This window comes from Rhinoraja longicauda, chromosome 4, assembly GCF_053455715.1.
Source record: "Rhinoraja longicauda isolate Sanriku21f chromosome 4, sRhiLon1.1, whole genome shotgun sequence".
Classification (NCBI taxonomy): Eukaryota; Metazoa; Chordata; class Chondrichthyes; order Rajiformes; family Arhynchobatidae; genus Rhinoraja; species Rhinoraja longicauda.
Window position 1 is genome coordinate 70683896 of NC_135956.1, and position 27393 is coordinate 70711288.

The following is a 27393-nucleotide window of genomic DNA, read 5'->3' on the forward strand; positions in this document are numbered from 1 at the left end:
TTACAATTGTACTGTCAATCCACCTCATCAAGAACAACAGTCCCAAACTGATCCTGAGGAGCACCATGCTATCCTCCACTCTGGTACAACAGCACAAAATACCCTCAGTATTTTACCCTGATGTTGGTTGCCCATATACATTTGTATGTGAAGGTATGTTATGAGGAGGTAGGGCTCTTGGGGTAATGAGGAACAAAGTGACCTTACAACATCATTGATTGAAAGATCCAGCATGGAAACAGACCCTTCGGCCATTTGAGTACACACCAACCATTGATCACCTGAATGTAAGAATGTATTTGTCATATGAACCAGAGGAATGACTTTCGTACTTGGTGTAACTTTACAGACACACAGGTCGTACAACTCCAAGGATTTTAGAAGGTGGCAGTACAGGTATAGGATGTGGTGAAGAAGACACACATGATAGTAGCCATCATTAGCTGGGGCATTTGATATGGGAGCAAAAAACACAGTACAAAAGAATCAGGCAGCATCTGTGAAGAGAATGGCCAGGAGACCTTTTGGGTCTGGACCCTTCGTCAAACCATTCCCTCCATAGATGCTGCCTGAACTGCTGAGTTCTCTCCAGTGATTTGTGTTTTTTTTAAATCAAGATTCCAGCATGTCTAGTTTCATGTGTCTTCATTGTATGTATGAGCAAGAGCATTGTGGTCTAACTTGATAAAGCATTACGCCACAACTGGTGCTATGTACAGATCTATTTGTTGCACTTCTAAAAGGGAATGATTACCTCTCATTGGAGAGAGTGCAAATTAAATTCAGTAACATGTTGGCTGAGATGGAGCATTTCAGTTATGCGCAGACTAGGCGGAGAATGGTGCAGCGGTAGAGTTGCTTCCTTAAAGCATCAGAGTGTCTGGTTTGATCCTGACTATGTGCTGTCTGTGCAGGTTTTGCACGTTTTCCCTGTGACCGCATGGGCTTTCTCGGAGTGCTCTGGTTTCTTCTTGCATTCCAAAGATGTACATGTTTGTAGGTTACGGGTCGAGACTCTTCCCAACCCAAAACGTCACCCAATCCTTCTCTCCAGATATGCTGCCTGTCCCGCTGACTTACCACAACATTTTGTGTCTACCTTCGATTTAAACCAGCATCTGCAGTTCCTTAATGATCAGAGAGTGGTGAAGGTGTGGAATTCTCTGCCTCAGAAGGCAGTGGAGGCCAGTTCGTTGGATGCTTTCAAGAGAGAGCTGGATAGAGCTCTTAAGGATAGCGGAGTGAGGGGGTATGGGGAGAAGGCAGGAACGGGGTACTGATTGAGAGTGATCAGCCATGATCGCATTGAATGGCGGTGCTGGCTCGAAGGGCTGAATGGCCTACTCCTGCACCTATTGTTTATTAAACCAGCATCTGCAGTTCTTTCTTACACAAGTTTGTAGGTTAATTGGCTTCTGTAAATTGTCCCTCGTGTGGGATAGAACTACTGTGTGGGTGATCGCTTGTCGGCACAACTTCGGTGGGCCAAAGGGCCTTTTTTCCTATCATGCCTCTAAATATGCTGTGGTTCACTTCTGTGGAGAGGAGGGAGCTGAGGAGAGACCAGATTAACAAAATTAAGTAGGGTATGGACAGGGAAGATTCGTAGAAAATCTTCTCAGTAGCACAGCCATTTAAAACTAGAGGATATCAGTTTAGGGGGATCTGAGAAAGAACATTTTCACCCATGGGGTGGTTCAAACCTGGATGGTGGACAAAGGAGGTATCTAGACAGGCACTTCAATCATCAAGACATTGAAGGCTGCAGACTAAGTGCCGGTAAAGGGGATTAAGATAAATGATTGGCACAGGCGTGGTGGGCCAAAAGGCCTGTTTCTGTGGTATATGACTTGCATGATCTATTTGTGACACTTGTTCAGCTCAATAACTTGCTGCCTGTTACTGCCTCTGCAGGTCATGGGTACAAATTCTGGTTTTCTTTCCTGAATTCTCTGTATATTCAAAATCTCCTCCACTCCTCTGGAATAAATTTTTCATCTGAGTAAATCATGGACAGTAGCTATCATAATGTCTGTCTCATCATGAGGAATTTGGCAGTTTAAACCGAATGAATAACTTGAACCAACACAGGAGACAAAACAGGAATTCAGTAGAGGAACAAATTTGGGGGAAATCACCTCTGTAAATATAGACTCTTCAGACAGCATCTCAGAATGGCACACCGCACGAACAGCTTGACTCAATGCAGTTAACATTTCTTTTAACAAGAATAACAACCACCTGAGTCAGATGTGGGGAGTTTTAGGCCTATTAGGCTTGCTAAACATACTGAGTAACATGCAACCTTAATGATCATTTTCTGAGATAATCTTATCGATTTCTGTTATAATAAGAGTTTCTAAACATAGAAGGAGATTCATTGCACTGCACCTTTTGCAAGATTAGTTTAGAGTTACAGCGCGGAAACAGGCCTCTTCGGCCCACCGAGTCCACGTCGACCACGATCACCCTGTACACAAGCACATTTCCACACACTAGGGGCAATTTACAATCTTTGCCAAAGCCAATTAACCTACAAACCTGTACGTTTTTGGAACATGAGAAGAAACTAGAGCACCCAGGGAAACCCCCACGCAGCCATGGGGAGAACGTGCAAACTCTGCACAGACAGCACCCGTGGTCAGGATCGAACCCGGGACTCTGGCGCTGTAAGGCAGCGACTCTGCGGCGCCACTGGCTAGCTCTTTCCACTTGATTTTTTTTTTTTTTGTGTGTGCCTTTATAGAATTATGAAGGGCATTGCACCAAACAAACCATTTACCCAGGCCAGTTGTTTGAACAAGGTGGCATATTCGAAATGATGGAACAACTCGGCTGATCATGCCTCTAATCACGGTTATGAATTCCCCCTCAAGATACCGAGAGAAGGGGGAGGGATGAGTAGAAGCAAGGAAATGTCATGATAAGGTGGACACTCGGAGAGATTGAATGAGACAAACCGCACTGATGCTGGAGAGAGTGTGGGAAAACTTGTTAATCACTGACGATCTTTCTGTCGGAGGGGTTTAAGTTTAGGTTTATTACTGTCACATGTACCAAGGTGCAGTGAAAAGATTTTGTTTGCATGCTATCCAATCAAATTAGCTGCTCATACATAGTCTTACAGAGTGGAAACAGGCCCTTCGGCCCAACTTGCCCACATCGGCCAACATGTCCCATCTACACTTGTCCCACCTGCCTGCGTCTGACCTATATCCCTTTAAGCCTCTCCTATCCATATACCTGCCAAAATGTTTCTTGCATGTTGTGATAGTCCCTGCCTCCACTACCCCTTCACCATAAACCCATGTCCTCTGATTCTTGATTCCCCTCGTCTGGGCAAGTGCGTTTATGCAATCTATTCCTCTCATGATTTTATACACCTCTGTAAGATCACCCCTACACGTATACTATACCAATAATCAAGACAAACTCAGGTGCAAGTAAAATAGTGAGAGCAAAGGGGAAGATGGTGCTAGATTTACAACTGGAAAAGAGATTTAAGAGCAGGGCGATTAGATCGGATGCTACAATTTTTAAATTTCCACCCTTCCTTTGATCATCCCACTATCTTTTGAAAATAGGGAGATGTGTATGTTGTTTATAATGGGGGTTTTTTGGTTCATTCACAGGTGCTTGGGAAACCAAAATCAGTAGCCGGGGAAAGCGGCAACAGCGCAGACGTGATAAAGGAATAAATGAAACTTCCTCCATAGATTCCAGTCTCCCAGCAGGTGGAATGGAAGTGATCTCTGCTCAGCAGCACACGGTGGTCTCATCTGGGCTAGCTCCTCGCAAGACCAAAGCAGTCGAATCAGCAGGTTGGTCATTAATGGAAGGATTTGATGAAGATAAACAATGATCTGATGCAGGAAATTGTACCATTATAAGAAGAGGTAGATGTTTTCGTCTGAAGATGGGTCCTGACCCAAAAGGTCACCCATCTATCTTCTCCAAGGATGCTACCTGACCCCCTGAGTTACTCCGGCACTTTGTGTCCTTTTGTGTAAACCAGCATCTGCAGTTCTTTGTTTCTGCTTCTAGATATTTTTAAATTCGGATCTTTGCTGCTGTATGAAAAACATTTTGAAACTAGACTGCTCCCATAAAGAAATATTTGTGTAATTCTCGTCTTTTTTCTAATTTTGAATGCTAAATTTGTATTGAACATTATCGGAATGATGCCTGGGATAGGGGGTATTAGCTGCAGGGAGAGGTTGGACAGACTTAGATTGTTTTCTCTGGAATGGCATAGGTTGAGAGGGGAACCAGAGAAGTACATGGAATTATGAGAGGCACAGATAGGATAGACATTTGGAACCCTTTACCCAGGATGGAAGTATAAAATTCTAGAGGATATACCTTTACAGTTGGAGGGGCAAATTTTAAAGGAGAATGTACAGTTCAAGTTTTTTTTAAACAGTGGTGAGTGCCTGGAACATCATGATGCCTGGGGTGGTGGAGAAGGCTGTTCCGACAATGACATTTAAAAGACTTTTGGATAGACGTATGGATATGTAGAGAATGGAGGCTTATGGGTTATGACAGGCAGATAAGATTTGATCTAGGCATCATGCTTGGCGTAGACATCATGGGCTTAAGGGCCTGTTCCTGTGCTGTACTATTCACGTGTGCATCTGTGCTGTATATGCATTTTTATAATCATTTAACTTCGATTGGTGACGTTTTGGGTTTGGACCTTTAGGCCTGACCCAAAATGTCACCTATCCATTTTCTCCAGAGATGCGGCCCGGCCTGCTGAGTTACTCCCAACACTTTGTGTCTTTTGTAAATGTGATTGGTATTTAGTTTTAATGAGGCGTTCTTTTTCTCTTCAAAGTTGCCCCCGGGCCCGGTGAACAGCAAGCAGTGAACGGAGGAAGTTGGTGTGATATTCCAGTGAAACTGTCTGCTCAGATCAACGCAACCAAGGAAGACAAATGGCGGCAGATCCCTGCCTTGCCCAATGTTAAAAGGAGCCCAGATCAGCCTGCGTGGGGCCAGGAACGTGGCGATAGCAACACTGGAGCAAAGGATTGGAATGTACCCTTAGTCGACAAGGCTTGGAGTGAGCATGCACTTTTCCCCAGCATTGGTGAGTGTTCTTCAGTCTGGGTTCTCCTCAAAGATTGATTAAATGAAAGAAATGGAAATTATTTCGTAACTTGATGTAACTTGCATTTTCAAGATGACCCAAGGTAATTTAGAGTCAAAGAGCACGCAAACAGGCTCTTTGGTCCAACTGCCCATGCTGACCAAAATTATCCTTCTACGCTCATTCGTACCTGCCCGCATTTAGAGAAAATGTTTCAGGAATGTTTCCAATGTTGTAATGTGGGATTTCAGACTGCATTTTGTTCACAGCTCACTCCCAGATCTTGTCTCACTTTGTCTTATCGTGTGTTTTTTTTAAATGTCAACCTGATGCAGCATCATTTTGATAACTTTCAGGCAGTTTTTCAGAAAAATATTAAGATTGATGTTGAGCTAGTGGAGGCAAAAGGTAACAACCATAGATGTTGGGTAGCATCACAGCTCGGTTTGGGTGTAGCTCTGCCCACGACAACAAGAAATTGCAGAGAGTTGTAGATGTAGCCCAGTCCATCACCACCATCATTCCCCACCATTGACTCCATCAACACTTCATGATGCTTTAGAAAAGCAACCAACATTTTCTAAGACTTGTCCCACCCCAGTCATTCCTTCTCTGCACTTCCATCCAAAAGAAGATACAAAAGCTTGAAAGCGCGCACGTCCAGACTCAGGAACAGCTTTTTCCCGTCCGTTATCAGACTTTTGAACTGTTGTTCCATAAGCTAGGGTACTGTCCAATTCACCTCTACCCCATAATGGACATTGGACTTTGTCGAAGGTATCACAAAATGCTGGAGTAACTCAGCAGGTCAGGCAACATCTCTGGAGAGAAGGAATGGGTGACGTTTCGGGTCGAGGCCCTTCTTCAGACTGATGTCAGGGGGGGCGGGACAAAGAAAGGATAGAGGTGAAGACAGGAAGACAGTGGGAAAACTGGAAAGGGGGGGGAGAGAGGGACAGAGGAACTATCTAAAGTTGGAGAGAGTAGGAGGGCAGGAGGAATCAAGGGGAGTAGCGAGAGAGCATGCTGCTAAAATCTCGTCGGAGAGAGGAGGAGAACTTCTTCAAAGTAGACATACCTTGAGGAGAAATCGCAGTGGAGCGGCTGACATACCTTGAGGGACTGTCTGTCAAACTGAGGTGATACTATGCTGAGAACTATATTCTGCACTCAGTGTACATGCCAATAATTAACCTGAACCAAATGTTCAGCACTGAACTGGCCTTTCAGCCCTCTGTGGGCCTACTTACAGTAATCCTACATTAATGTCATTTTGTTCTCCCTATATTTCCAAGATCTCCCTTCAGATTCTCCCATTCACCTACACACTAAGGACAGTTTGCAGTCCAATTAACTTACCAACCTGCATGTCTTTGAGATGTAGGGAAGGATACTGGGACACCCAGGGAAAGCCAGCAGTCATGGGGAGAAAGTGATCCTGGGGTCAGGATTGAACCTGGGTTTAGTTTAGAGATACAACGCGGAAACCGGCCCTTCGGCCCAGAGTCCACGCCGACCAGCAATCCCTGCACACTAAAACTATCCAACACACACTGGGGACAATTTTACCAAAGCCAATCAGCCGACAAAGCTGTACACCTTTTGAGTGTGGGAGGAAGTTGTGAGCCAGCAGCTCTACTGGCTACTGACACTGTGTCACCCTGCTTGTGTTCATGAGTTTATAAATCTCAATGGGGATAATAATGGGATACCAATGTCCCAGAATAACCTTTGAGCGAGTGACTGGAGATAATTATGCGGTTGAATGTATAGTTCAAAATGAAAATGAGTTCTGGTTTTTCTATGGTGCCATGTGTTGGCAGGAAAAAGATTCTTGTTGGAGATCACGAGATTGGAACAGCCACACTATCACAGACTGTCTGGCACTGCTCTCTGTTTGACGCACTTTCAGATATTTAACATTCAATTACTGCGGTTTTTAAAAGTGATGTTCTCTTAAAGACACACCTGAGTTCGTTTCTGTGACGTCTAACTGCAAGATCTTTCTATCTTAGTAGAAACTCTGCTTTTGTTTGGCCATTAGTTACCAAAATAATCCTCTGAACAATGAGCAGAATAATTAACTGAAAGGCCATTAAATAATAGAATAAATAAGTGCTGATAATGAGACACAACGAACTGGAATCTTGAGCTAAACACAAGGATCTGGACCAACTCAGCAGGTTGGCAGCATCTCTGGAGGCAATAGATAGGTGACATCTCAGGTTGGGACCATTCTTCAGACTGTCTGAAGTTGGGTCCCGACACAACACTGCCTCCACAGATGCTGCTGAGTTAGTCCAGCACTAGTAATAAGGAAATCAGTGGTCCTATCAGGTCAGTGCTGGCTTTTTCATGCTAGTAATTCAATTATGTAGCTCGTGCTTCTAAACTTTTTATAGAGTCATAGTCTTACAGCGTGGAAACAGGCCCTTCCACCCAACTTGCCCACACCGGCCAACATGTCCCATCTACACTAGTCTAACCTGCCTGCGTTTGGCCCCTTATCTCTCTAAACCTGTCCTGTGCATGTACCTGTCCAAATGTTTCTTAAACGTTGCAATAATACCTGCCTCAGCTACCTCTTCTGGCAGCTCGTTCCATACACCCACCATCCTTTGTGTGAAAAAGTTACCCCTCGGGTTACTATTAAATCTTCCCTTCCTCCCCCCTCCCCACCTTAAACCTATGTCTTCTGTTTCTCAGTTGCCCTATTTTGGGCATGAGACTCTGTGCGTCTACCCAATCTATTCCTCTCATGGACTATATTTTCTCCACACTTATTGACCAATTCCCTTTTGAAGGCTGCCATTGAATCCATCACACTTGGACAAAGTGCATTCACGAGCACACCGGACGAGTTACTGAACAAGCAGATAGAGTTTTGTGCTTTTGGCCAAAGGGCCAAGTTTGAATTCAATGCAACAGTGGGAGAACTTAAATTGAAGTAATTAAGTCTGGGGGAAAAAACATGTTTTTGATAGCACTTGGCACAAAACTAGAGAACAGTCCTTAAAAAAAACACTATCCAGTGTACAAAAGTTCATCAGGGGAGATAACCTATTGTTCTTATCTGTGTGATCAATAAATATCAGCATTGCCAATGCCATCTACGTTCCATGTACGTACATTTGGGGGGGAAGAAACAAGAAGTAAAATTCTGAGTTCTAACGACTAATTGAACAAGTGGCCAGGGGTTTGGGTAATCATAAATCTTATGATTAGTTTTAATAGGCACTTGAGGGACAAATTTTTCACACAGAGTAGTGGGTGCATGGAATGAGATGCCAGTTAACATCTGTGTTACTCTTAACGATATAAAAGTTAAACTAAAAATGAAGCACAAAGTTCATGATTTTTGGATTTTGACCTGTTTAGTATCTCCAGCTGCTGATAGCTGAAAGTGCAGTTACGATGTTTAGTTTAGAGATATTGCGTGGAAATTGGCCAGACCAGCAATCACTATCACTATCCTACAGACTGGGGACAATTTACAATTAACCTACAAAACTACATCTTTGAAATGTGGGAGGAAACCGGAGCTCCCGGAGAAAACCCACGCCGTCACCGGGAGCACCCGTGGTCAGGATCGAACCCAGGTCTCTGGTGCTGTAAGGCAGCAACTCTACCGCTGTGCCACATGACAGCAGAGTTATGATGTGGACACTTTTTCCATGGATATGTATTCAATAGCAGTTTTCAATACAAGATGTAGCAAAGAATTATACTTATAGAGGATAACTCTTTCATATGTCTACCCTTGATTTGGGACTCTTGCCGTGCAATTTAAAAGAGCTCTTTTACGTAGATCTTTGCTCATCAGATACTGGCTTCCTTCAAAAGAAAGAATTGAAAAGAAAAAGGTTAGAAAATTGTAAAGAACCCTGGGTAATTTGAAGTAGGGTTTTTTTGTTGATCTTGTGATTTAAAAAAAAGTACTTCCAAGTTTACATTTGTTTGGTAGAAATAAAAGTTGGCAGGGGAACTATTTTTGTTTGAATTGTGTATGAAATAGAACCCTAATGACGTGTGAGGGTTTTAGAAGTTTTTTTAAATTGCTATGTAAATGAAAAGGGGGGTTACTGAAACAGTACACTTGACATTTGGACAGGTACATGGATAGGTACATGGATGGAAAGGTTCAGAGGGATATGGGCCAAACACAGGCAGGTGGGAGTAATGTAGATGGGACATCTAGGTTGGCATGGGCAAATTGGGGCACAGGACCTGTTTTCATGCACTATCACACTAACTATGACTCTCAAACATTAGGATAACGTCTGGGACTTCAGATTACAAAATGCGTACGAAGGAACTGCACGTGCTGGTTTATCTCTATCAATCTGAAGAAGGGTCTCGACCCGAAACGTCACCCATTCCTTCTCTCCTGAGATGCGGCCTGACCCGCTTAGTTACTCCAGCATTTTGTGTCTACCTTCGGTTTATACTACAAGTTCTACTGTTTGCATTCCTGTAACCCTGTCGTTAGCACATCTTCCCCAGCCAACAATGGGCCATTAAGGATTCCACCCTTCCTAAGGACATCTGTTGCTGGCCTTGTTTTGTTCTCGCCTCCAATTCTCTCTCCACCCCTGCCCCCGCCACCCATCTCTATCAGTCTGAAGAAGGGTTCTGACCCGAAACGTCACCTATTCCTTTGTCCAATAGACAATAGGTGCAGGAGTAGGCCATTCGGCCCTTCGAGCCAGCACCACCATTCAATGTGATCATGGCTGATCATTCTCAATCAGTACCCCGTTCCTGCCTTCTCCCCATACCCCCTGGCTCCGCTATCCTTAAGAGCTCTATCTAGCTCTCTTGAATGCATTCAGAGAATTGGCCTCCACTGCCTTTTGAGGCAGAGAATTCCACAGATTTACAACTCTCTGACTGAAAAAGTTTTTCCTCATCTCCTACCCCTTATTCTTAAACATATAATCTTATATGTTTCGATAAGATCCCCTCTCATCCTTCTAAATTCCAGTATATACAAGCCTAGTCGCTCCAGTCTTTCAACATATGACAGTCCCGCCATTCCGGGAATTAACCTAATAAACCTACGCTGCACGCCCTCAATAGCAAGAATATCCTTCCTCAAATTTGGAGACCACAACTGCACACAGTACTCCAAGTGCGGTCTCACTTGGGCCCTGTACAACTGCAGAAGGACCTCTTTGCTCCTATACTCAACTCCTCTTATGAAGGCCAACATTCCATTGGCTTTCTTCACTGCCTGCTGTACCTGCATTCTTCCTTTCCGTGACTGATACACTAGGACACCCAGATCTCGTTGTACGTCCCCTTTTCCTAACTTGACACCATTCAGACAATAATCTGCCTTCCTATTCTTACCACCAAAGTGGATAACCTCACACTTATCCACATTAAACTGCATCTGCCATGCATCCGCCCACTCACACAATCTGTCCAAGTCACCCTGCAACCTCATAGCATCTTCCTCACAGTTCACACTACCACCCAGCTTTGTATCATCTGCAAATTTGCTAATGGTACTTTTAATCCCTTCATCCAAGTCATTAATGTATATTGTAAATAGCTGCGGTCCCAGCACCGAGCCTTGCGGTACCCCACTAGTCACTGCCCGCCATTCTGAAAGGGACCCATTTATCCCCACTCTTTGCTTTCTGTCTGCCAAACCAATTTTCTATCCATGTCAGTACCCTACCCCCAATACCATGTGCTCTAATTTTGCGCACTAATCTCCAGAGATGCTGCCTGACCCGCTGAGTTACTCCAGCATGTGTCTAACTTCAGATTACAAGATGGGTTGCAGGATATTCTGAAGTTGCTATTTCCTTATTTAACATTGCCTTTGGCTTGAAAATAAACTCACATTAGAAGCTTAGTTCTGAAGTACCTAAATTTGAATACTTGTCTGTTTAGCTCTTTTAAGTTGGGAACATATTGAACTATTTGGTAACAGTTGTTGATAATTGGTTTTTTTCTCCAAATGAGCATAGATGACCTGTAGTTTCGGGTTTGTAACCAAATGGCCCTTAGCATGCTGTAAACGTTGCTCAGGCTTCCTATTGATGCTCAGCAAGACCAGTCAAGATAATTTGCCAGCTGCCTGCATGTGGAATGCAATTTAACTCATTATATCAGCAGTTTATGACCACTCAGAAGTTGTGTGTCGTTTTAGATGTTTTTTTAATTGATTTGTTGCAAAGCTTAGACAATTTCTCTGTCAAGATGGAAAGTTGGGACAGACTTGGATCGTTTTCTCTGAAACGGTTGAGGTTGAGCAGAGGCTGGATAAGTATATAAAATTATGCCAGGCATTGATAGGTTTGACAGTCAGAACCTTTTCTCAGGGTGGAGATGTCAAAGTCGAGAGGCCATAGCTTTAAGGTGAGAGGGGCAAAGTTTAAAGGAGATGTGCGAGGCAAGTTTTTTTTAATAGAGTGGCGTGGGTACATGGAAGGTGCTGCCGGGGGTGGTAGCGGAGGGAAATACCATAGTGGTGTTTTAAGAGGTTTTTGGATGGGTGCATGGTTATGAAGGGATATGGATCACTTGCAGGTAGATGTGATTAGTTTATCTTGGCATGGACATTGTGGGCTGAAGGGCCTGTCCTGTGCCGCCCTGTTCCGTGTGTCATACATGATCTTGCTTTTTAGTCTAATGTCTATTTCAGAGTTATTTTGTTTGTTATTTGTTCCCCTCTACTTCTCCATTAATAAGGTCCTTATTTGTTCTATTGGAACTAATGACTCGGGAAGACGACTGACATAATCAAAGACCTGTCCCACCCCGGCCATTCCTCCTCCTCCCTGCTCTCATCCGGCAGAAGGTTCAAAAGCTTGAAAGCATGCACTACCAGACTATGGACAGCTGCTTCCCCTCTGTTATCAGGCTTCTGATTCACTTCTACCCCATTGAGGGCATTGGATTTTATCTAAGGAACTGATGCACTACTATGCTGCAAACTATATTCTGCATTCAGTATCTTCCATCTTTGCTCTATCTGTTGTACCCGAGTTTGAACTGGTTATCTCTATGTATAGTATATCTGATCTGTAGACACGGGGGTGGTACAGTGGCGCAGTGGTGGAGTTCCTGCCGTACAGCACCAGAGGCTCGGGTTTGATCCTGACTACGTGTGCTGTCTGTGCAGAGTTTGTACCTTCTCCATGTTTTCAAATTGAAATTTGTCCCCAATGCGTCGGACAGTGCTCGTGTAAGGGGTGATCGCTGGTCAGCGTGGACTCTATGGGCTGAAGAGCCCGTTTACTTACTGTATCTCTAAAGTCTAAAGGAACTGCAGATGCTGGTTTATACCAAAGAGAGACACAAAGTACTGGAGTAACTCAGCGGGTCAAGCAACATTTCTGGGGGAAAAGGATGGATGACATTTTGGGTCGGGACTGCCTGAAAAAGGTTGTTTTGTCTAAATGGCATATATGATCTATTTGGAAAGCATACAAAACAAAGCTTTTTTCACTGGACATGACAGTAATAAACCTAAATCTAAATGAATCTGCATGGCTCAAGTTTCATCTTGGGATGATTCTATTCAAGTAAAGGTGTTATTTATTCACGTTCTTTCCTAAATAGACTTGATATACCTATTTTCTTCTTTTGCAGGTGCCTGGGCAGGAGTCAATGAAAGGATAAATTCCTCAGAGCCGAAACCATCTTTCTCTCGTGGGACAAAAGCCTCGGTGACCAGTAAATATTGTTTCCGTCTGTAACATTTAATCCACATGCTCTCGCGGAATCAGCTGTTTTGCCAAAGTAGAATTAGAAATATGTTGTGTTCAAGTTTAGTTTAGAGATACGGCGTGGAAGCAGGCCCTTTGGCCCACCAAAGTCCGCGCCAAATGACATACACTCATTCTAAACTACTCAGTAGGGACAATTTACAGAAGCCAATTAACTTACAAACCTGAACGTCTTGGAATGTGGGAGGAATCCGGAGCACCCAGAGAAACCCCACACGATCACAGAGAGAACGTACAAACTCTGAACAGACAGCACCTGTGGTCAGTATTGAGCCCAGGTCTCTGGTGCTGTAAGGCAGCAACTCTACCGCTGCGCCACTGTGCCGCCGCCATGGTATGTGATTACACAGTACAGCTGTGTGCGGTGGCGCTGCGGTAGAGTTGCTGTCTTACAGTACCAGGGGTCCAGGTTCGATCCTGACTACTGGTGCTATCTGTTTGGAGCTTGCATGTTCTCCCCGAGACCTGCGTGGGGATGCTCCAGTATCCTCCCACACACCAAAGATATCCAGGTTTGTCGGTTAATTGGCTTCAGTAAGTTGTAAAATTGTCCCAAGTGTGTGTCGGATAGTGCTAGTGTGCGGGGATTGCTGGTCGGCACGAACTCGGTGTGCTGAAGGGCCTGTTTCCCGGCTGTATCTCTAAACTAAAACTAAACTAAAGCTGTGTAGGGAAAAAAAATGCAGACGCTGGTTTAAATCGAAGGTAGACACAAAATGCTGGAGTAACTCAGCGGGTCAGGCAGCATCTCAGGAGAGAAGGAATGTAGGAAATTCAGAAGGGTCTTGAGCCGAAACGTCACCCATTCCTTCTCTCCTGAGATACTGCCTGACACGCTGAGTTACTCCAGCATGTTGTGTCTAAACTAAAGCTGGTCACTGCCTTGGAAATGTTCTCTTACTGACAATCACACCAAATACCCACTTATGTTCCCAAAGATTTGACCCAATCCCTCTTTTGTAGGACGTTGAGTACCTTCTCAAAAGATTCTCTGATTGCGGTTTAGAAATTCTGTATCAGCTGTTTAACTGGTTTGGTGCTGTGAGGCAGTGGCAGGGGAGAGCCGGGTTTGATTCTAACCGTGGGTGCTGTCTGTGTGGAGTTTCTTCCTGTTTCTTTAAAGAAATGTGCAGCAAAAGCAAAGCTAAGTAAATTGTTTACTGAAAATTAAACAGAAAAACCACAGATGCTAGAAATCTAAAACAGAAACTGTTGGAAATACTTAACAAGTTAGGCCACATCTGAGGAAAGAGAAACAGAGTTGAAATTGTTGTTTACACGCTGAATGACGTTGACCTATTTCTGTTTGTTTGTGTCTGCATTTGGAATAGAGAGAGGGAACAACAAACTGGTGGTATTTCTTTGCAATTGGTTGTTTGTCTGGAATAATGAGCCAAGTTTGTCTCGCAATGCTTTTTATTTGAAAAAAAATGTCTTCATCGTTCTCAGTCTTCCCGAAATGATGAGTTTGGTCAAATCTTGGCATTTAAAAAAAAAACCATGGCTGTTATTTCTAATTGAATCAAAGACTTCAGTACTGACTTAAACCCTTGAGGTTTCTGACTGATCTCCTGGGGCTGTCAACCACATTTTGTACATAAAGCTTTTATTTATAAAAGAAAAACGACAAAACTGTAATGGAGAGTGATTAAATGATGAATCAATAGCTATTCTTTGCTAAAATATTCTCAGCACTCCGCTGCGTATAACTTCATTCAACTTTGAGAAACACACAGCGGGCCAAGCAGATTTTCGATAGAGAAATACAAGGGACATTTACTATTTCAGGTCAGATCTTTGATCAGAAAGCAAACGCGAAATTCTGCAGAAATTGTACATCTGCAATAAAAATCCGACTTAATTGTGACTTGCAATGATAATTCTGTTTATCATGAGGGGAAATCTCATTGAAACCAACCAAACAATGAAAGGCCTAGACAGCGTGGATGTGGGGGAGGATGTTTCTAGTTGAGGGGGAGTTGAAGCCTCAGAATTAAAGGATGTATCTTCAAAATGGAGATTTCTTTAGCCAGAGGGTGGTGAATCTGGAATTCATTGGCATAGATGGTGGTGGAGGTCAAGTCATTGGGTATTTTTAAAGTGGAGATTGATAGGTTCTTGATTAGTAAGGGTGTCAAAGGTTACGGGGAGAAGGCAGGCGAATGGGGTTGAGAGGGAAAAATAGATAAGCCATTATTGAATGGTGGAACAGACGCAATGGGCTGAATGGCCTAATTCTACCCCCTTTGTTATATCTCATGATATGATTGATTCTGCACTGATCATTCTTAACCACCCACCATGCAATGTTTTAATTTTTTTGTCAATTATTAATTTGTTCACAAGTTAAATGCTGCACTTTGCCCGTTCTTTGCAAAAGAGAGGACTTTCACAAACTCTTTTTAGATGAAAAGGCCTTGTCATATTCTTGACTCTTGTTAAGTGATGAATGTCTCTTTTATATACAAACCATTTTTTTTAAGTGAAGCATTAGCAAACAAGTAGTTTTTTTGGTAAAGCAAATAAATTTTACCGATAAGGTAGATGATAAGAATCTTTGTCCCATGGTGAGGTTGAATAAGACACAAGGTGAGAGGAGGGGGACTGAGGGATCATTTTCACCCACAGTGCTTGGATTCTGAAATAAGTTGTATGCTGGGATGTGGAAAAGGCAGGCACTCTCACCTTTTCAAGTATGATGTAAACAATCTCATGAATCAACAACGTATAGAGGGATATAGACCAAATGCAGGTCTGTGATCAGCATGGACTTGGTCAGCCAAAGGTCCTGTTTCTCTGCAGTTCGATTCGGGAACACCATCCCGATTTTGCTGACCGAATGTCAGTTTCCTTGAAAGATCGGTCAGCAAAATCGGGATGGTGTTCTATCAATCTGAGTGGCTGTGTTATTTTGAAACATTTTGCTCATGTATAATTTCCTCATCTTTTCTAACAGGTGCCACCGGTGAACCAGCTGCCCAGCCAAGCACTACCGACCATCAATGGGATGCCAAACCTGCTCCCAACCCAATTGACGAAGCCTGGTCAGGGATAAGTATGTTGTGTTGGTTTAAAAAAAAAATTAAGCATGCTAGAGTTACATTTGTATGTCATTAAAGTGCATTTTGAACTATAAGAAGCAGTATATAAACTTGAACTAGTTTGATTAACTTGGAAGTGGGTTTTGAGGAGTATGCTGCTTTTATGAAGTTGAGGAGAGGAGAAAATGTTGGCGTAATTCTAGTTAGGATATGGGCCAAACGCAGGCAGGTGCGACAAGTGTAGATGGGGTATTTTGATCGGCATGGGCAAGTTGGGCCGATGGGCCTGTTTCCAGGCTGTATGGCCCTGACTCTGTGACTCTAATTAAAATTTCTCAATGGGAATATTTTCATTGAGTTTTTGGAATGTCATGCAGAAATGTTACAGCAGGAGCCTCCGCTGAAAGTGAATGTAATGTTTGTATTTTCTGAGTATAGAAGGCCATTACCCCTGACACCCGTACTAATCAAGAATCTGTCAATCTCTGCCTTAAAAATATCTATTGACGGCCTCCAGTCATCTGTGGCAATAAATTCCACGATTCAGCACCCTCTGTATAAAGAAATTTAGACAGATGGGCCAAACATTTGATGGGCCGATTGGCCTAATTCTGCTCCTAGAACGTATGAACTGCAAGATATTTTGACAGGCGACGGCATATCTTCAGGCAGCGGTTTGAGGGCATATCAAGACCTAAGTCTCCCCTCGCGTGATTCTATTAAACCATAATAGCAAGTTGCAGTTCTAATTGCTGTTTTCCCCAGCGTGGTTATAAATTGTTGTTTACTGGTAATAGAATTCCCCCTGGTATTTATTTTAGGGACTTAGTCTTCAGTCCTCTACAGTATTAACTCTAAAATTGATGCAGCTGAATACAATAAATATTGCCAGTCTTGGTCCCATCTGCACCTTTTTTTTTGAGCTTCTTCGCCCCTCTCACCATAATCGATCTGAAAAATGGTCCCAACCCAAAAGGTCGCCTATCCATTCCCTCCACAGATGCTGCCTGGCCCATGAAGTTACTCCAGCACTTTGTGAATTCTATTTGTAAATCAGCATCTGCAGTTCCTTGTGTCTCTTACTTTGCCTTTAGTTTGTCTTTCTATTTGTATTTCTTTTTTTAAGTTGTAAACCCTTTGAAATGAATGAGACCATTAAAAATATATTTATTTTATATGGAGACCTTCAGAGAGCTTTCTGCCTGTACTGCAATTGGTTTTCATTCTTACTCTTGCCTTTCCTTCTGTCTTTGAATGGTTTCCTTCGCTAACCATTAATTAATGTGTAGAAACAAAAAACTGCAGATGCTAGTTTATACCAAAGGTGGACACTAAGTGCTGGAGCAACTCAGCGGGTCAGGTGGCATCTCTGGAGACGTTACGGGTCGGGACGTTTCTTTCGGCTGGAGGTGGGGGGTGGGTGTAAAGACTGAAAGGAAGGCAGGCTCTGCCCAACGTCACCTGTGGCTGGCCCTGATTAGTGCTGGTCTTTTCCTGTCTCCAGCTCTTCTTTCCCCACTCCCTACTTTCAGGCTGAAGAAGGGTCCCGTCCCAAAATGTCACGCATCCTTTTTCTCCAGATATGCTGCCTGATTGACTGAGTTACTCCAGCACATTGTGTCTATCTATAGCATGATCAGTCTCTCCAAATCTAGCCCTTCTAGTAGGTTGTTTCTCTTTTAAAACTCAATAAGAAAGAAATGGAAGGAATCAGCATTAGCAGTGTTTTCGTTCATCCATTAGTTTCAGGGTGAATGCACAGAGTCTTTTACCCAGGGTAAGGGAATCAAGAACCAGAGGACTTTGTTGGAGGTTAAGCCACAAACCTTGTGCCTAACGTTAAATTTATGATATCCAAGCTGGAATATTTAGTACTGAACATTTGTATATAGAGTAATTGCAATGTATATTGTTTCAACTTTTGAACTCAAACAGCTCTGTCCTTAAAGAATCTTGCACTTTAAATAGAGGCATACAGCAGGGAAAGAGGCACTTTGGCTCGACTTGTCCATGCCGACCAAGATGCCCCACCGCAGCTAGTCCCATCTGCTTGCATTTGGCCCATATCGCTCTAAACCTTTCCTATCCACCGATCTGTCCAAGGGTATTTTAAATGCTGTTACAGTATCTGCTTCAAATACCTCCCCCGCTAACAAAGAAACAAAGTGCTGGAGTAACTCAGCGAGTTGGGAAGCATCTCTACTTGACCCATTGAGTTACACCAGTGCTCTTTTTTTTTTTTTTGCAAACCAGTATCTACTGTTCCTTATATCTACCTCTTGTTTCAAATACCCAACACCCTCTGAATGGAAAAAAGATGCCCCTTAGGCTCCTTTTAAATCTTTCCCCTCGTACCTTAAACCTATGTTCTCTGGTTCTTGAGTTCCCCTACCCTGGGTAAAAGACTGCGCATTCTCCCTGCTTTTGCTGATCAAAGCTGTTTATGTCTATTCTCCATTGCGCAACCTCAACAGAAATGAAAGCTGATTTGACTTTAGACTTTAGAGATACAGCGTGGAAACAAGCCCTTCGAACCACCGAGACCGTGCCAACCACGACCACCCTATACACTAGCACAAGGGACTATTTACAATTTTTACAGAAGCCAATTAACCTACAAACCTAGAGGTCTTTGGAGTGTGGGAGGAAACCGGAGCACCCGGAGAAAACCCACGCAGCCACAGGGAGAACGAACAAACTTCGCACAGACAGCATTCTTTTGTCAGGATCCAACCTAGGTCTCTGGCGCTGTAAGCAACTCTATTGCTGCACTACTTTGCCGCCATACACTTGTTCAGATTGATTGGATCTCTTATCCTGTCTTCCATCTTCCAGACGGGATTTCGACCGCCGACCCGACCTCCGACTGGAACGCTCCGACTGAGGAGTGGGGTAACTGGACCGCGGAGGAGCCTGCCGCAGCCGTGCCGCCCGACGAGACCGTTCCAGAGGCTCAGAAGGTTAGTAACCTTGGGCACTCTTGCCGAGCTCCCCTTCCAAGACCTTCAGCTCGTCAGTGGGGATCTCTGTTGCCAAAGGGTATTATGTGCTGTTTGTGTAGTTAACATCAGTGCTAACATTGTGGGAGAGTCGAGGACCAGAGGGCATAGCCTGAGAATAAAAAGGATGTACCTTTAGAAATGAGATGAGGAGGAATTTGTTTAGCCAGAGGGTGAATCTATGGAATTAATTGCTACAGATAGGAAAAGATAGATCAGTCATGTTTGAATGGCGGTGTAGACTTGATTGGCTGAATGGCCTAATTCTGCTCATATGTCCTATAAAACAATGGTGATTTCAACAGAGGCCGCATGATCTTTGAACACCGTGTTTTTGCCTACGTGATGCAGGTTACATTAATTGCTCCAACATCATTTAAAAGACGTTTGGACTGGTACATGGATAGGAAAGGTTTAGAGGGAGATTGGCCAAGCAAGAACCCGAGGACATAGGTTAAGGAAAGATTTAATAGGAAACGGAAGGGCAACTTTTTCAGAGGGCGATGAGTATATGGAACGAGCTGCCACAGGAGGTAGTTGAGGCAGGTACTCTCACAACATTGAAAAGGCATTTGGATGCAGGTATGCAGATAGGAACGGTTTAGAGGGATATGGGCCAAATGTGGGGAGGTGGACTTGTTGGGCCAAAGGGTCTACTTCCATGCAGAAGAAAGAATGTATAACAATTACATGCATCGTGAGTATTGGAAAAACCTCACACTTACACATGTTCTATTTTTAAGCAATGCTGTTGAGAAATAACTTTGATCACAGGGAGCTGTCGCACCTAAATACTTTGAAAATTGTTATACATTCTTTCTTCTGCACTTATTTATGAATTAATGCAGTTTAACACTGGAGTGCAGATTCATAAGAATATTTTGGTTGTGATTTTCTTTAAATTTGCAGTTTTAATGCTCGTTTTTACCAGCAAGGAGTAAAATGATCAAACATAAAGGGTGATTTGTGTTTCTCTTTCTGGTGCCTAATTAGGCACCGATTTAACATGTACAATCTGCTGATTGGGGTGGGATAATGTGAAGCAGATGGGGAGGGACGTGGAAGCAAGACTGGGAAAGGGATATATAACAGAATTCATGCAGTGAGAAGGAAATGAGTTGGAAGGGGGAAGGTGTATGAAATTGTGGAGGATAGGCAAAAGTACGTGCAGAAATGCGATGAACAGAAGGTGTGGTAAACCACAGCATTGATGCATCTAACCTGCCTGTAAAGCTGCAACCAGTAAGGATTTCATTATTCTGGCTCATATCTGGTGCATATAACTCTTAAAGTACAAGACTACAAAGCCATTGGCTGGTGCTCCCGAGGGATGAGTACAACATCTTCTCCCCTCCATCCCACCCCCACCACCCCTTAAGGCATATCATATCATATCATATATATACAGCCGGAAACAGGCCTTTTCGGCCCACCAAGTCCGTGCCGCCCAGTGATCCCCGTACATTAACACTATCCTACACCCACTAGGGACAATTTTTACATTTACCCAGCCAATTAACCTAAATACCTGTACGTCTTTGGAGTGTGGGAGGAAACCGAAGATCTCGGAGAAAACCCACGCAGGTCACGGGGAGAACGTACAAACTCCTTACAGTGCAGCACCCGTAGTCAGGATCGAACCTGAGTCTCCGGCGCTGCATTCGCTGTAAAGCAGCAACTCTACCGCTGCGCTACCGTGCCGCCTTAAATATCTAAAATATTTAAATTTAGTTTAGCTTAGAGATACAAGCTTAGAGAGAAGTGGAAACAGCCCGTTCAGCCCACTGAGTCCACACCAACCATCGATCACCCATTCACAGTAGTTTTGTGTTTTCCCACGTTCTCATCCATTCCCTACACGCTCGGGTCAATTTACAGAGGCCAATTAACCTGCACGTCTTTGGGATGTGGGAGGAAATTAGAGCACCGGGAAGAAATTTTGGGAGGTCGAAAATAAGGACGAAAAGTACAATTAATGGCAACATGCTTAACTGCGTTGATGTACAGAGGGATCTTGGGGTCCAAGTCCATAACTTCCTGAATGTACTTAGAGTGGTAAAGAAAGCTTAATGTTTGCTTCCCTTTATTGGGTAGGGGATTGAGAGTAAGAGTCAGGAAGTCACGCAGTTTTATAGGACTTTGGTTAGGCCACATGTGGAGTATTACGTGCAGTTCTGCTCGCCCCAATACACGAAGGATGTGAACGCTTTTGCGGGGGTGCAGCGAAGACATTGGAATGATGCGTGGATTAGAGTGTATTAGCTATAGGGTGAGGTTGGACAGACTTAAATTGTGTTCTCTGGAATACTGGAGATTGAAGGGCTGTGGGAAGATATGATAGAAGTATATAAAATTATGAGAGGCATAGATAGGGTAGGCAGTCGGAACCTTTTCCCCCAGAATGGCAATATTAAATACTAGAGCACTTAGCTTTGAGGCGAGAGCGACAAAGTTGAAAGGCAATATGTGGGGCGTGTTTTTTACAGAGGGTGGTTTGTTCCTGAAATCCACTGCATGGGGTGGTAGCGGAGGCTGATATGATAGTGGCATTTAGTAGACTTTTGGATAGGCACATGGATATGCGGGGAATTGAGGAATTATGGATTATGTGCAGGAAGAGAGGAGTTGATCTTGGCATTGTGTTCAGGACAGACATTGTGGGCAAAAGGGCCTGTCCTGTGCTGTAGTGTTCTATGTCCGCTGCCCCCCACTGAAGAAATGAGCCAAGCCGAGAAATCTCTGGTCGTTGGGACAAAATAACTTTCTGGAATCTTGCCACAAAAATCACCAATACTCCTTTCAATTCTCAAGCCGAGTCGCACTGAAATGGCGGGGTTGTCGTGTTTGCAGCTGTGCCATGTGTTAACTCGGAATTCCCAGCTGCGTCAACGTCTATTTTTGGAGCAAAACCCCGTTCTCCCGAGAAGCTGCCACGTTTCGAGCATCTTGCAGCTTATCGGAGCTGACAACATCCCCACTCTCTCCTGCCCTGGGCTTTATTTTCAGATGGCTTGTAGGCCATTTGAACAGATTCCTAGCATTGAAGGATCATGATTAATATAACTACTTGTTCCATCTGCACAAGTGAGTACACTTATGTAACAAATTGTTTTGGGAGTTTGTTAATTTGTCTAGGGGATTAAAAATTCTACAGCTACCCAAGCTTTTAGCTTTTAGCTTAATTTAGAGATATAGCATGAAAACAGGCTCTTCAGCCTACCGAGTCCATGATCCATCGATCACCCGTTCACACTTAACTGACTGGATTGGCAGTATAATTGTGAAGTTAGCCAAATACTTGAACTTTCCTCAGGTGGCCAAATTTGCAGTATAGGTTGAGTTGAGTGTAGTTTATTGTCGTGTAGTACAGTGAAAAGCTTTTGTTGCTTGCTAACCAGTCAGCAGAAAGACAATACTTGATTACAATTGAGCCATGCACAGTGTGCAGATACATGTTAAAGGGAATAATGTGAATAACGTTTAGTGCAGGATAAAGCCAGTAAAGTCTGATCAAAGATAGCCCGTGGGTCTCCAATGAGGTAGATAGTAGATCAGGAATGCTCTCCAGTTGTGGTCGGTTGGTTCAATTGCCTGATAACAGCTGGGAAGAAACTCCCTGAATCAGGACGTGTGCATTTTCTATACCTTTTGCCAGAGGAGGGAAGAGGGGGTGGCCTGGGTGCGACTCATCCTGGATTATGCTGCTGGCCTTGTCATGTAGCAGGTGGAAATTAATGCAAAGATAGTTTAAGAAACTTTGTTGATTGAATTAATGGAAAGATACAGAATGGAGAAAGGCTGTTTCGGCCCACCGAGTCCACGCCAACCATCGATTCCCAGTCTGACCTTTCTGTCATGGGCCTCCTCTAGTGCCATAGTGAGGCCCACCGGAAATTGGAGGAACAGCACCTCATATTTCGCCTGGGCAGCTTGCAGCCCAGTGGTATGACCATCGACTTCTCAAACTTTAGATAGTTCCTCTGTCCCTCTCTTCCCCTCCCCCTTCCCAGATCTCCCTCTATCTTCCTGTCTCCACCTATATCCTTCCTTTGTCCCGCCCCCCTGACATCAGTTTGAAGAAGGGTCTCGACCCGAAACGTCACCCATTCCGTCTCTCCTGAGATGCTGCCTGACCTGCTGAGTTACTCCAGCATTTTGTGAATAAAAACCCGTGCACACTAGTGCGATGTTATCCCCCTTTCACATCCACTCCCTACACACTGCTGGCAATTTACAGAGGACCGATTAACCTACAAACCCGAATGTCTTTGGGATGTGGGAGGAAACCCACAGTCACAGGGAGAACGTGCAAATTCCATACAGACAGCACCCAAGCTTAGAACCTAATCCGGGTCTCATTCGCCGTGAGGCAGCAGCTCTACCGGTGCACCACTGTGTGCCTGACGTTTTACTTCAACGTGGTAAGCTGGGAAATATAAACGGACAATAAAATGATATTAAGGAGGATCATGAACAAAGTGTGTAAAATCATGAGACAAATAGACCGGGTGGACGCACAGTCTCCTGCCCAGAGTAGGGGAATCAAGAACCAGGGGACATAGGTTTACGGTGAAGGGGGAAAGATTTAATAAGAATCTGAGGGGGTAACTTTTTCACACAAAGGGTGGTGGGCGTATGGAACGAGCTGCCAGAGGAGGTAGTTGAGGCAGGTATTATTGCAACGTTTAAGAAACAATTAGACAGGTAGAAGGATATGGGCCAAAGGCAGGCAGGCGGAACTAGTGTAGATGGGACATGTGGGCAAGTTGAGCCGAAGGGCCCGTTTCCACTGTGACTAAGTGGACCAGCTGAAATCGTGTTGGTATTGCACGAACCACAAGCCTTCGGAAAGCCTGATGTAGTTCTATCCCACAGATGTTTTCATATTTACAATATTTAATTTTCTCTGCTGGGGGTTGCTATTTAGGGTTCTTGTGTTCACTGGGGAGCCACTCAGCTGTCAAGCAGTGGGGCCGACTGATGATAGCACTGCAGGAGTAATGTGAATCAGTGTCCCCAGTGGTTCAGTGCCATACAGGAGAAATGTGGATTACGTTGAACATCGAACAGTGCAGCACAGGAACAGGCCCTTCAGCCCACAAGAGTCCATGCTGAATATGCAGGTTAAACTAATCTCTGCCTGCACGTGATCCATATCCGTCTATTCTCTGCAAATCCGTGTGCCTATCTAAAAGCCTCTTAAATGCTACTAATGTATCTGTATCCACCATCACCCCCGGAAACGTATTCCAGGCACTCACTGTGTATATGTTTAAAAAACTTGCTCCACGCACCTCTTTAAAACTTTCCTCTTAAAGCTCTGCCCTCTGGTCTTTGACATTGGGCAGCATGGTGGTTGTTGTCTACATAGACTTTAGCGAGGCCTTTGTCAAGGTCTCACAAGGTACGCTGGTCCAGAGGTGAGATCACATCGGATCCAGGGTGAGCTTTTAGTTGCTGAGCAGCTGTGGTGTCCAAGTTTGATGGCCAGATCCCAGCTAGCTTCCAGTGTAAAGAAACAATAATTTTCCATGGCTCGAAGTTGAGATGTTGTAGCTCTGAAACCGTGAAGATAGCAGGAGGTTAAATTGCAAAAGGATGGGTGATGTTTCTGGTTGGGACCCTTTTTCAGTCTGCATAAGGGTCCCGACCCAAAACATCAACCATCCTTTTTCTCCAGACAGACAGAGAGAGATGCTGCCTGTCCCTCTGAGTTACTCCAGCACTTTGTGTCTATCTTCGGTATAAACCAGCATCTGCGGCTCCTTGTTTCTACGTTAAATTGCAAAAGTCCACTTCCACCAGCGGCACATGCCTGCCTTCCATCCCGAATATAAAACACCCTGCAGTTATTTGTCAAGGCCACTCCCAATACCTGCCAAACCCACAATCTCGACTAACCAGAACAACTACGGCAACGAGCACACAGGAGCACCTTCCCCTGCAGGCTTCGTCTCAGCCTACCACTTAGCACAACCCTCTGTAACTGGCTCCTCAACTAACTTCTTGACCCACGAAACACAATAGGTAAGCATAGGTGATCAAACATCCTCCTTGTTTCTCGTCTGGCGGCGCTGCGCAGCAGCTGCGGCTCACCTGCAGTCCGTTTGTCTGTTTGTTTTTTGTTTTTTTTTGTCTTAATTGTAAGTGTTGGATGGGATGTTGTCTTTTTTGTGGTTATGTATTATGTGTGGGGAGGGGGGGGGAACTATAAAAATTGTCTCTTCCGAACGGAGACGCAACCTTTTTTCTGGGTCGTGTCTCCGTTCACGCTGTGGCTTACCATCGGCCTGGAGCTGGCGGCCTTCAGCTGGGACCACCTGGGGCTCTGGTTTGCGGAGCTCGCGGACTGTACTCACCACCTGCGGAGCTGGCTGTCTTCGGAGGCTGTGGTGGCGCTGTGAGTGCGGCTGCGACTCGCCCTCGGAGACGCAGGCCGCGGGCCCTGTGGACGTCTGAAGCTCGCAGGTCCCTGGATGGAGGCTGACTTCGGGAGCTCCGGCAGCGTCTTCGTCCGCCCCGAATTGCAAGGCTTGGGTCGTCCCGCTGCGGACCTTTCACCGTTCGGCGCGGCCTGGAATAGGCCGCGGAATTTTCCACCGCCCGGCGGGTGCTTCAATGTCGGGAGCCCCGACCGCCCCAACGTGGCAATTTCGACTGCCTGACCGCGGGAGAAGACGGCAGGGAAGAGAGAAGACATTCTGGCCTTCCATCACAGTGAGGAGGTGACTGGAGGAGACTCACTGAGATGGATGTTTTTTGTTTTATGTTGGTTTTTGTGATTGTGTGTTTTATTGCTTTCTTTTTATTGCCTCTCATTGTTGACTGTGGATAACGTAAATTCGTACAAAAACATGTTTTTGGATGACAATAAAGGTACTTTATATATATTTATATACTTTATATATTGATGATTCTCACTACCTGCGCCCTGCAAGGACGCATTCTCAACCCCTAATTTTACGTTCTATGTACCATGCGGTCAAATTCTGCAATAAGTCCATTGACAAGTTTGCATTTGACTGTGCGTAGGAATGAACCGCAGATGCTGGTTTACACCGAAGATAGACACAAAATGCTGGAATAACTCAGCGGGTCAGGCAGCATCCCTGGAGAAAAGGAATAGGTGACTTTTTGGGTCGAGAACCATTCTTCAGTGAGAGTTAGGAGAGAGGGAAACTAGAGGTATCAAAAGGTTCAGAACAAATCAGAGCCGGCACCGATGGTCCATTGTTGGCCGTGGAAGAGGTGATAATGAAGGGATACGAACAGTGACACTATCCGGGCAACTAGGGTGAGGGAGACGGAGAGGGAATGCAAGGGTTACTTAAAATTAGAGAAATCGATATTCATACTTCTGGGCTGTAAGCTGCCCAAGCGAAATATGAGGTGCTGTTCCTCCAATTTGCGTTTGGCCTCACTCTGCTCTGCCGAAGACCGCAAGAAATTGCAGAGAATTATGGACGCAGCCTGGTCCACCACACAAAGTAGCCTCGCACTCAACCCCACTCCGATCGACTACACCATGCAGCCTCAGGGGTAGCAGCCAACATAATCAAGGATCTTTTTCACCCTGGTCATTCCGTCTGATCTCCTCAACCATCAAACAAAAGATACAGCAGCTTGTAAGCACATAGCACCAAATTTAAGAACATCTTCCCCATGAAAATCAGTCACTTGACCGTACACCTCAAGGTGCATTCCTGATCTCCCATTCTACCTTGTTGTGCCCTTGTACTTTTTAAAATCTGTACTTTCTTTGTTCCTGCAACGCTATAATGTCGTAACACTATATTCTGCGCTCTGCATTTTTTTCTTTGCATTACCTGCGGTACTTGCGTAGGGTTAGATTGTCATCATGCATAGGATGATTTGACTGGACTACACAGTTTTTCGCTCTATGTTCATGTGACAAGAGTAAACTAATAATAATCAACAATGGGATGTAACAATTGTGCGGTGACAACTTTCTGCAGAGAAAGATTAGTAGGGCAGCGAATGAAGAGGATATCTCTTTCTGAAAAGCTGCAGAGATAGTTGTGCCCAAATGACTACCTCCAATACTGCTCATAGACGCAAAAAGCTGGAGGGAGTAACTCAGTGGGGCAGGCAGCATCTCTGGAGAGAAGGAAAGGGTGACGTTTCGGGTCGAGATTTTTCAGACTGGTTAGGGATAAGGGAAACGAGAGATATTGACGAAGATGTAGAGATAAAGAACAATGAATGAAAGATATGCAAAAAAGTAACGATAAAGGAAACAGGCCATTGTTAGCTGTTTGTTGGGTGAAAATGAGAAGCTGGTGGAGGGGGGATAGAGAGAGAGGGATGCCGGGGTTATTGAAGTTAGAAAAATCAATATTAATACAACTGGGCTGCAAGCTGCCCAAGCGAAATATGAGATGCTGTTCCTCCAATCTGCGTTTAGCCTCATTCTGCCAATGGAGGAGACCTAGGACAGAAAGGTCTGTGTATGAATGGGAAGGAGAATTAAAGTGTCCAGCAACCGGGAGATC

General features: G+C 44.4%; 1 protein-coding gene across 1 annotated transcript in view; it reads left to right on the forward strand.

Moving 5' to 3' along the window:
- The window catches only part of mtdha (metadherin a), a 78368-nt gene that overhangs the window by 35995 nt on the left and 14980 nt on the right, over positions 1-27393 (forward strand). The window contains exons 4-8 of the mRNA XM_078398031.1: positions 3633-3821; positions 4841-5095; positions 12704-12787; positions 15797-15895; positions 18717-18841. Coding sequence (XP_078254157.1) covers positions 3633-3821; positions 4841-5095; positions 12704-12787; positions 15797-15895; positions 18717-18841 — 752 coding nt within the window. The remainder of the gene's footprint in view (positions 1-3632; positions 3822-4840; positions 5096-12703; positions 12788-15796; positions 15896-18716; positions 18842-27393) is intronic.